Source organism: Buteo buteo, chromosome 23 (genome assembly GCF_964188355.1).
Source record: "Buteo buteo chromosome 23, bButBut1.hap1.1, whole genome shotgun sequence".
Classification (NCBI taxonomy): Eukaryota; Metazoa; Chordata; class Aves; order Accipitriformes; family Accipitridae; genus Buteo; species Buteo buteo.
Window position 1 is genome coordinate 18,842,182 of NC_134193.1, and position 11,063 is coordinate 18,853,244.

At 41.5% G+C, this 11,063-nt stretch overlaps 1 protein-coding gene across 6 annotated transcripts in view; it reads right to left on the bottom strand.

Annotated features, from left to right (window-relative positions):
- The window catches only part of TSC1 (TSC complex subunit 1), a 29,140-nt gene extending 18,895 nt beyond the window's left edge, over nt 1-10,245 (bottom strand). For 3 of the 6 annotated variants that reach the window (XM_075055611.1, XM_075055612.1, XM_075055607.1), the window contains exons 1-3: nt 9,195-9,311; nt 2,023-2,085; nt 770-945 (exon numbers count right to left, since the gene is read on the bottom strand). In XM_075055611.1, the coding sequence (XP_074911712.1) occupies nt 770-875 (106 nt within the window). In that variant the 5' untranslated portion in view covers nt 876-945; nt 2,023-2,085; nt 9,195-9,311. Of the gene's footprint in view, nt 1-769; nt 946-2,022; nt 2,086-9,194; nt 9,312-9,390; nt 9,544-10,223 lie in introns of those variants that run through there. The other 3 variants (XM_075055609.1, XM_075055608.1, XM_075055610.1) reach the window with 3 other exon arrangements.
- Nucleotides 10,246-11,063: the final 818 nt, after the last annotated feature.

Consider the following 11,063-nt stretch of genomic DNA (forward strand, 5'->3'; position numbering starts at 1 on the left):
ATTACACCATTTATAACATCAATCAGTACTTAGGGTTTGCCAGACCTTTAGGAAAATGAGACCTCTCAACTACATTTTCTAGTTCTTGAGCATTTAAGCAATAGCATTCGGCTCAGGGAAAGTAACTAGTTTTTTTAATAACTAACAATTACTGTCTAACCTTAAAAACCTGGAGGCAGCTGAACTGCAACACTATTTTATCCAGCACAGGTAAAGAGTTCAGGAATAACTTTATATTCTCCGCCTTCAGCAGATAAAGGAGAGCAAGTTCAGGGACAAGGACACTGACAGTGCTCTCATGCTCTGAAAAGGGTCTATCAACAAAACGGATGCCTTAATAGCAGCGATATTTTTTTCAAGAAAGTCTGGGTCTGTTGTTTTGTTTGGGGTTGGTTTTTTTGTTGTTTATTGTTCAAATTAACAAAATCCCACTGGTTCCCATAATGTGGATGACACCTAATTCTCTCTAGATACACTTGACAAAGAAAGTTTCATCAGCTCACAACTTGAGGTTATGCCCCAGGAAAAGCTAGTAATTTTATAATAGCATTTTAACAATTATATAACAGACCTTCCAAGAGGCATGCCATTAAGCAAAATGGACTGAAGAGAAGCCTCAATCCTTAAAGCAATTTCAAACTCAAGTATCAAGAGTTTCTTTCAAGTTGCATTTGCAAAGACTGTGTTTGATAAAAAAAGAACCCCATTATTCTACCTTTATTGGTATAAAAGCAAAACTGTTCCTCAAATTACATAAAAGGATACATACCACAAATGAGATTATCTTTGAATGCAGCTGTTATATCTTCCAGGACACCCAGAATTGGAGAATCCAGCATTGAGAGGAGCTCACCAACATTTCCTTGCTGTGCCATGATGCACGTACTAACATGAATGTGGAGGTTAAAACTTCAGGAAGTTCCTCATTGGTGCCTCTCTACCAGACTAGGAGAGAAGAGAGCAAAGATGAACGAACTGTCCTTTTTCCCTTTCCATCTTAAATCTCTCATCACTTCACTATTTCTTTTCTGCAGTATTGCCCATTTAACACTAAAAGGACTCCTAGAGTTTACACACCTGCAATTAAAGCTGTAAGAGGAAAGTTTCCAAAGAAGCCAATGAGTCACAAGCAGGGTTTTCTTCATCTTTTTAAGAAAGACATTAATCTGTTTTGCGTAAGACCTCAGCTAGCATATATAGACTGTCAGAGCATTCTATTACCATATTTTTTTAGCTCTCCAGGTCAGTCAGCTAAGACTAAAGTTTCGAATATAATGCAAATAGCTCCCTGAAACCACTCCATTCTTGCCTTCTTACAGCAATTCCTCCTCAACCGACCTTTCAAGTCCTTTGCATAGTGGTCTACAGACTGGAGAAAATATGCATCGCAAGATCCTTCTCCATTCCCGCGGCTAGATTAAATTCACTGCCCTTGGCTTCGCATTATTGCATACTAATAGATTTGTACTTTAATACTTGCAATGTGGCCAAGTTGCAGCTGTTAGGAAACTCAGTTAGGGTTACTACAGCTGCTGTTCCTCGGCCACCCTGTGCATACCAAATCACAATCTTAGCAGCACAACTCACCTTCTTTTCACGTGTATAATTTGTGAATATATTAAAAACCCTGCAGTGCAAAAACTGTATAGATTATTAAATGCAACAGTGTGCAGATAACATGACTGGTCAGCTTCACAGTACTAAGCAGGAGTAAACCTAAGCCATTTCAGGCTTTTAAGATGGCTTCCTCCCATGTACCAGCAATGGAGGGATTCAGGTATCACATCTATCTGTCACAAAATGAATCAAGTTTTTCTTCATCCATAAGAATCCTATGCTGAACCTTTCCCAGCAGCAGAAAGAATCTGGCTTCACATCACATCTAATTTTATTAGCAAGGGCTTCTTCTTTCCTCCTACTTCCAGCTAGCACACATTTTTCACTTCCTCCATGGAAGACAAGACTGACACATACCAAGTTTACACACAAGAATTTTTTTTACTGCAATTGTGTATACAGCACCTGTTCTGTGGACGAGCTGAGCTTCTGTCTGCAATGCTGTCAGCCACACACCTTTCATGATCACTAATAAAGAAAAAGCATGAAGAGATTAACAAAAAGCACAATTTACTTCTTCCTCATCAAACCTTTTATATTCAGAACAGCATCAAGTTCTTTATTAAGAATAGCAGAGCTATGTACCTCCTGCGTGAAGAAAGTCAGCCCTTAGTCTGAAAAACACCAAAAGGTGTTGTATAGTTGCCCTTTCCAGAATTGTCCAAGGGTTAAGCTGTGCAATTGCCTCAAACTAGATGGCTTTCACATGACTGTAGTTTTGTACTGTGAACCTTCAAAAAGCTGCTGAAGAGTTTTATTTATGATAAGTAAAGTCTTACACACAAAGAAGTCTTCTCTCATCCTACTAAATTTTGAACCTAGAATAATTACCATAACTGTTTAAGCCTTTAGATTCTAGTCAAAACATTGTTAGACATTAGCCAAGGACCATATATCAGTGCTCTATTTTAAATGATAATGCTGTAATTACTTATATACATATTACTTTCTTGAAAACTTATGTTTAACAATGTTACTGGACAGCAGGAGTTAACCTGTCTACCAGTAAACTTTGTCATTTGCAACATATCACTGTAGTTGCAGAACTGCCCAAGGTCACTTTTATTAGGGCCACAAGACATCAGCTTACTTCATCTGGCACTGATTGCAAATTCAAAGGTGATAATATGGCACCACACTCGCAACAGGCATTTCATTAGGAACAAACTTTAAGTGTTCCAGTAATCACCATTCCAGAACACACAAAAAAACCCCACCCTCAGTTTTCAATGATCATAGCTGCATAGCTGAATAGTCCAAATAAAATTTCAGTTCATCTACAAGCAGCTAGCAGATTCTGCTCACTGAAGTGTTTCAGATTTAAACATTATTTCTTTTCAAGCCCCATGCTGGCAAGACCTTAAAAACTGCAGACTTAAAACTGGCTGGTAGTGTAAGCAAGACTTTCAACTAAAGATAATAAAATAGAAACTTGGGGTAGGAGAGAAGAGTCACTTTTTACTCAAAAACAGAATGGATCACTGTTCTCCAAAAAGATTAGAGGTGGGATTTGTTGTGGTTTGGGGTTCTGGTTTTGTCTACATTGTGCAGACTTCCAAGCTTCAACTTCTTCCTCAAAGAGCTCGCTGTTTAGAAGGCAAGGAATGTTCAAAGAGTGACACCATCCTTTCAAAAAGTTTAAAGCCATTCATCCATGCAACCTAAGGAGTCAACCTTCCACTTGGTTACTCATTTTCAGGAGTCAACTGCTTTTTTCAGTTTCTCATAACCACTGTGATATTTAATTTACTAAATTACAATTATACTGAGATATCCAGAATGCATGCAGAACTATATATGGTGAAATAGCTTACTACAAGTAATCTATTCCTTTATTTCTGAGAACACTGCCTTTGCGGCCATAAAGGGCTTGCTAACATAGGTGCCTCAATTTCTATCAGGATACAGTCTCAGCTATGGTTAAGCAATATATATTCACCAGCTTCCTAAGCAACAAGAATTAGTTGTTTAAAGTCTTGTTAACAAAAGAGATGCATGACCACACCCCCAAACCAGCTGCAAGCAAAACCTGTTTGGAGAATAAAAGCAGCATAAATGCTAGTCTCTGCTTTTTTACCCCATAAAGACCTTGTCAACTCTCTTTTCTTTGATTTCCACCCCCCCACCGGAGTGAAAAGAATGCTTGTATTTCTTATTTTCCTCTAGTATTACTATTATACTTGGACCAGATCTTCATCACACCAGTGAAAACCTCAACAGCAGTTTCAATTCTGGTATTGCCAAAAGAAAAACTATAGCATGGTGAAATCAAGAAACATGCCTTTGCAGACACTCTAGATGGCTTCTGGAAGTCAGGTTCAACAATACACTTGCAGACAGATGGGAAAAACACCAGTTTCAATGTTCAGGAGGTAAGAGGATTTCAAACTTTATGCTATTGGCCTGATGGCATGCACAAACACTACGATCAAATAAAAGCAAGGTTGATAATGCAAGCTTAGTTGCTGATAACTATACACATAGGTAACTAATAATTTCCCAAGCTCCCTAAACTAAAACAGATGGCTCAAGTGACCTTGTGCCAATAAATCCAGTGTAGTTTAAATAAACTTGTCAGTCAGTCAATTGTGCACTGAAGTACTTTACGTAAAGTGGAGCAATCTCCACTCCAAAAGCCTGTATTCAAAATATTAATAAAAGTATTTCAAACCACATCTAAAAATGGGACGTTACACGTAGGTACTTCACTAGGTGGAAAGTTCGTCTGCTGAAGATACATAAACACCAGTATAATACTGTCACCCTGCTATACACAAACAGCCACATTTTAAAAAAAGCAAGTCACAGTTTTCTCAATGCAGGATCTCTTGTGAAGTCATTCGTCAGGAACAGATTTGAAATCCTAAGTTAAGCCTGAGATCCTCTAATCATATTGGGTCCATGATGCCCAACACAAATAACAAACCAGGAAATTCCAGCAATAGTCTTAAATCGCGTCACACTTTAAGCAAACACAGCTGAATAACTGGCTTACAGGCAACGGGCTCTTAGCTTCAATCAGAAAACACTGCATGCTGGTAGATGAAGTACAGTTCCCAGGGCCCATGGTGTCAGTGTGATTTATATGACCAGTCCCACCAGTAATTTGTGATGCGATTTTCAAATCTTGCAGATAAGGAACTCAGGACAGGCCAGGTCAAGGAAATTCCATTACCTTGCAAGACAGCAAGATCATCCATTGAATGCCAAAGCATTTTGTACCTGGGATTGATACATCATCTGTGGCGAACAGGATTTCCCTTAAACCTTTACAGTATCACATCATGACCATGTCTTTCTTCTCAAATACACAGTATAGAAGATGAGACTCTTTAATGCTTCCATTCCCAGCTACTGCAATCATTCCCCTAGTAGAAGAACTTCCACATCCCTGCAGCCATGCTTGGAACTGACAGGATTAAAATAAAGTCAGTAACTTTTCCATATGGTTTGAGCCACTGATTCTTCACTAACTTTTAAAATCAGTTTTCTATAAAAGATCCAAGGCACTAGATAGTAAAGAGTAAAAAAAATCTGTTTAAATACCTTTTAAAATGCAACATTTTAATCTCACTGGAAGATATAACACCAATAGCAAGCTTCTTATATTCAAGAGCTTTCATAAAGGCAAATTTTAGTAAAAAGTATTCATTTTAAGTACCAATACAACTTTGGAGCCAGCTTACAGGAGAAAAAGGAGAAGCCAACAAGCCAAGAACCAGTTTGTTTTAAAAAAATTTTTCAGTAGCTAGTTTAACCACAACACAATACAGTTAAGCTACAAACTCAGGACAAAGGAAAAGACTGTAAAAATATTCATTGGAAAAGGCTAAATAAAAAAAAGATATAGCAGAGTATTTCAAAAGATTATGACTTCTGTAAGTATTTCTGTCAAGAGAAGATGTTCTTCTGTTCAGTGTATTTTTATCTCAAGCCAAATGAAAAAGCAGCTGGTAGTGCCAGTTATGCTTCTCTGAGGGGTGGGGAGAAGGGGGACACACTCAACATAAATGCACACTCCTCCCAGAATGTCCTTAGCATTTGCTGTAACAACGCAGAAATTCAGACACCAGAAGCACCGATTTGGGGGGGATCAACATCAGCATTTCATCCCTCTTCATTAATCATAAGTTAAATTTGGGGCACGCCAGTAAATAGTTATTCTCTGCCCACCCCCCGCCTGAAGAGAAAAGGGGGATTTCAACATAAGACCACTGCTGACAGCAATGAAGTGAAGCCAAGACCTCAATACTTACACTTTTCCATCTGATTTCTACTGCAGATAAAATAAGGTCCTCAGGTACTGCTTTGGCAGAGGCCATGAATGAGGACAGAAGTATTTTACAGCAATCATTGTTTTCAAAGAAAAATTCAGGCTGGCAACAAAGCAGCTCTTCTCACTCAAATCTTTGAAGTGTTTGCCATAGAAGAATAAGCCTCACTCACTCCTATCTGATATACAAAAATCCAAGCCTGTTTCATATTTCCTAACAATTCTCAATTTTGTATTTTCTTCACAGGTAAACTAAACACTGTCATTATACAAGTGACATAAGCAATGAATGAAAAGTGACAGTAGGGAGAAAAACCACTAGGGGCAATAGGACAGTAAGCAGCTGATCATTTATTCCCTTTTTCATCACCCAGAAATAATAACTCTAAACACTTTAAACCTCAGTTCAAACTGAATTGGCAGTACAATTAATTTATTTATTCATTTTTAAAGAGTGAAGGTGTCTGGCTGCTTCTAGTAGTCCATATTTTTCTGGTTATTTTAAGATCTGATATGAGACCCCATTCCTAAACTCAATAATTATTTATAGTTATAACTTGATATTATATACATTCTCCTGCACTTTGTTACAGGTGCTTAACTGATGCAGGAACAGGAAGATCACAAAACCCCAAGAACCCCAAACAACGAGGGAGAATAATATTCAGCAATTTTTAAGATTCTTTTGAAACTATGCTGTGCTAATACGCTGTGCTAATTGCTACGCATCAAATTTCTGTCAGAGGGAAAATTGTTTAAAAGCAATAGATGTCAAAAAAAAGGCCAAACATGGTAGAGCTGACACTTAACCCTTTGGCAGAAGCCATGCTAACAAGCCAGTTACTATCCTGAAAGGGAATAATTTCAATTCCTTATACACAACTGCATATATTAATAGAAAATAAATAAGACCAAGCGCTGTTTTTCTATGTCAATTCAATTAACAGTAGACAAGGAAAATAAGCTCAACTAAGGAACCGTAATGAACACGTAAACAGAGAGCTCTAGACTTTGCAGTATCACAAGGAGCAAAACTCCTAAATCTCTGCAGCAGGTTTTTTTTGCCACCAAGAGAAACCTTTAAGCATATTCAGAGAGTTAGGCTGCAATTCCGTAAATCTTGAAACCACTGCAAACTACCTAGTGTATTCAGTTGAGGCATTTAACTACTCTAGGAATTAAAGTAGGCATTACACAGAACAATACCAAATGATGTGTAACTTTTTAATTAAAACCAAAAAATAATAATATCCAGGAAAGTGATAGCAGTTCACCACTGCAAGAAGTTTGCTCTGTATCTTAACGAGCTACCCAAAGAAATGCTTATGCTAAAAAGGAAGTATTATTACTTGTCCTCGTTATGTTTATTAAACTACATGAAAATATAGCAGCTACATAGCATACCAAGATCCTAAGCTGTAACATTCTTTCAAAAAATATACACCAGTCTGCAACATGCCAGAAAATTTAGTACCCTTCCCCTGCCTCCACCATTAAAAAGTGCTCTGATTATTTGATTTGCTTATTACAGAAGGTATCTTTTCCAAAGATATATATGTATGTATGCTTGTGCATGCACATGCACAGGCATGTATGTTATAAGCTATTCAGTTCTTAGACACTGACTTTGGTAATGACATCACCAGCTCATATAAGGTGTTTGGCAGCTTCAAGAATTTCAGGGATCCGTACAAGTCAACATCCCAGCAGTCTGAATAGGGCCAGCATTCATTTTAAGCTACAAATACTTACTAAACTCAAATGTTTGTTTAAACACCAAAACATCTGCAGTTAAACAGTATATCTCACTCGTGAACCCTTAATAATGCTACTTTTTATTAGTCACCATAAAAGTAAATTCTCAAGTAACAGAGTTAAGGAGCCAGGATTAAACACAGCCAAAGATAAAATCATTTTGATTAAAGCTTATCTCATGACACATTAGATAGTCTGACTGTATTTTCACCTAAGTAAGTCTGTGCAACTCCCCATAAAGGCAATTTAGTCCTGGGTTGACTAGGCTGTTAAAAAACTAAAAAACCTAAAACAAACAAACTAATAAAAACAAACCAAAAGAGGGTTTTACTGAATAAAAGATTTTAAGCTCATGACTTTAAGCTTAAACGTGGCATAGCTGTTTCTGATAAGCAGTGTACCTGATCGCTGCTTAGCAAAGTCAACTGCAGACAGAAGTATGTATCCCCAATGCTTGCACCAATTATTAAAACTTCCTGAATTTTCAAAGATTCAGTTTCTAGTTGTTCATACATGTAAACTGAAGAGGAATTTTTCCACCTAATGGCATCACTTCAGTAGCGCATCGATTATGATGGATTTCTAACAACTTGCCACCGAAGTTAATGTCAGGAAACTTCAGGATCAGACCAAAGAATGAAAACCTTCTGTATTAGCATCCACTGGAAGGTTCTCTGGAAACAGCAGTTCTGGAAACAGTTCTGCACACAAAACCTGATCCCGGTTTCTGTGTCATTCCTATAGGTTTTGAATCATATACTCCTTTAAGGCATGTTCTTTCTTTCACTCATTGCCTTGTAAAAGACTCATTACAAAAAACAACACAACAAACAATAAGAAGAGAAGCACTGACTAAACTGATAAAACAATGATAGACGGTGCATCCATAGCAAACAAAGGGTGAAAACTTCAGAACTGCAGTCTTCCAAGTTCTTTGTGATAACAGGAAGCAAAATGTTTTCTTGTAGAAGTAAACAACATCCTGACTCCACTTACCTACCCATGAACAAGGAAATAAGAAATGCCTTCCTCACCAAGGGGACAGACTTTTAACAACTGCTTTAACGCCTAACCTCGGACGAGGGAACCTCCTCAGCAAGTAACTGAGGCATGACAAGTCTGGAAATCGCTACTCAGCGTTTGAAACGGAAGTGCTGAACCTTTTTCGATAAACCGCGCAAAATTCAAGGGGCGCGCTGGCTGGTAGGGGGGGAGGGGGAGGTGGGGGGGGGAGGGGGGGCATCGCCCCCCAGCCCAACCCCCCTCCCGGGCAGCCCCTCCACCGCAGGGGTGGGTAGCGACCAAGAGCAAGTTTGTAGGGGAAGGAAGGAAAGGGGACGGCGGGGGGGAACACCGCCCCCCCCGCCAGGCTTTACCCTCGCCTTCCCCATCCCCCCAGCCCCTTCTCTTTCTCCCGCCGCCTCCTCCCCGAGCCCTTTCTCCCTGCCTCCCCCCTCGACTCTTTTCTCTGCCTCCTTCTCTCCGTCCGCCCCGTCTGCCTCCGCTCTCGCCCCGCTGGGGGAGGAAGGAGGAGGCCCAACGCACTCACCTCTCCTTCTCCTCCCCTCAGCTGTTTACCACTCAGGGCTCCTCTAACCCACAGGGCGCCGCCATCTTGGCCCTGCCTCCGCCTCCCCCTCCCATTCACAGGCCGCTTCTCCCCTCGAATCCCTCCGCCGCACAAAACTAGTCCCACCTCCCCTCCTCACTTCCCCCCCTCGCCCGACGCCGCGCCGGTCCCTCACCGCCCCGCTCCTCTCTTCCCCCTCAAGGGCCTTTCTCCCCTTGGGAGGCGAAGTCGGGGTAAGGTGACGGCCGCCGCGCCCACCCGTTCTCCCGCGGCGGAGGTATCTTCGGCGCGGGAGCGGTGCGGCCCTGAGGAGGTCGCGTGATTCTGGGGGCGGTGCCGCGAGGAGCCCCGGGCGGCGGGTACGTCACGCGGGGCGGGGCGGGGCGGCAGCGGGCGGCGGCCGGTAAACAAGGCCCGGCCTGAGGGGACGGTGGAGGCCGGCCCGGGGGACGGCGGCCCGGCTTTGGGGCTTGGCCTGCCCGGCGGCTAAGGGCCCTCCGTGTTCCCTGTTTGCCCTCCGCCCGCGGCGCCCCGGGGGTGTGGGTAGGGACCCCGGGTGGCCGCGGGCCTCGGCTGGGCTCAGGACAGGCCGGTTGAGGCTGCCGTGCGGCGGCAGCAGTCGGGAACCTGGTGCCGGATTCCGGCCTGAAAAGGTTTTCTAAGTGCCCGAATGTGCCGAAAGGGAATAAAAAGGTCTCAAAAGTGCTTCTCGTGTGTGTGGAGTGACGTTAACGGGACAGCGGCGTGGTCCGTACTGCAGAAGTCCTGGAAGGAAACTCCAGGGCAGGCACCCAAAACTGGATTGCTTTCTGCTTGATGAATATGCAAAGGTCATTTTTTTCTTCCCATTTTGGACCCCATAACACTTCATGCAAACCGTGGACAAGGATTATTGTTTTGCTGAAATGCAGCTACTATACGACATAAAACATTTCATCCTTCCTTCTAGATAAGGTTTATTTTTCCTTATGGAGGCTCTAGAGTTCAGGAAAGAAGAATGGAAATTACCTCAGGGCAGGTTCTCCAGCCTTCAGTTTTGTATGCCACACCAGGAGGTTTTCAACTCAACGTTTCAATCCCCAGACCGGTGGGGTCTCGTTCTGTAAGAAGGGGCAGTTCAGTGGGGATGAACTGAGGGTCTTTGGCAAGCTGCTGATCTAACTCTTCAATCAATGTGAATTGTCCTCAGATGCTAGTAGGAATCAGAGACGCTAAGTTTGCAAGGTAGAAACTAGGTGTAAAAAAATAAAAACAGATTAGAACCCCATCTGAGAAGTGTCGGTTGATTTTTAACTTCTGAGGCATTAGTTGTGGTGTTTGACAGCTCTCATCCCTGCAGGGCTGTGATAGTTACTTCATGCTGCACCTGCAATAGGTCATCCTGCTTCTGGTGGAGATAGAGTTGCTTGGAGCCAGCATGTTTTTAATCTAGTCCTGCCTTGTGCCTGGCAATTAATATTTATTACAGTCTGGACTGAGTGATGGTATTTTTTCCTGCTGTGCAGAAGACATGTTTATTTAATCTGCCACAGAAAAGAGTGGAAATTAGGATGAGCTTCAGAAAAGAGCTGGAAGCAATTAGTCGTGTTATTTTACTGTGTAATTGCCGTAACATTCAAGCTGGCAAAGAAAACATGGATGCTACAGGAGGGGTTTGCTGCTAGATTTGAAAGGGAAGAAGACTGCATTAGAATGGACATTATGTGCTATAATTAACCTGTTTATTATTACTGAGTTATACATTTAATTATTTACTTAGGATGCACTGGAGCATACGCTGTAGTAAGAACTCATGGCAATGCACAAAACAAAACTGTCCTCGAGTGCAAGCAGAACTCGCTGTACGTC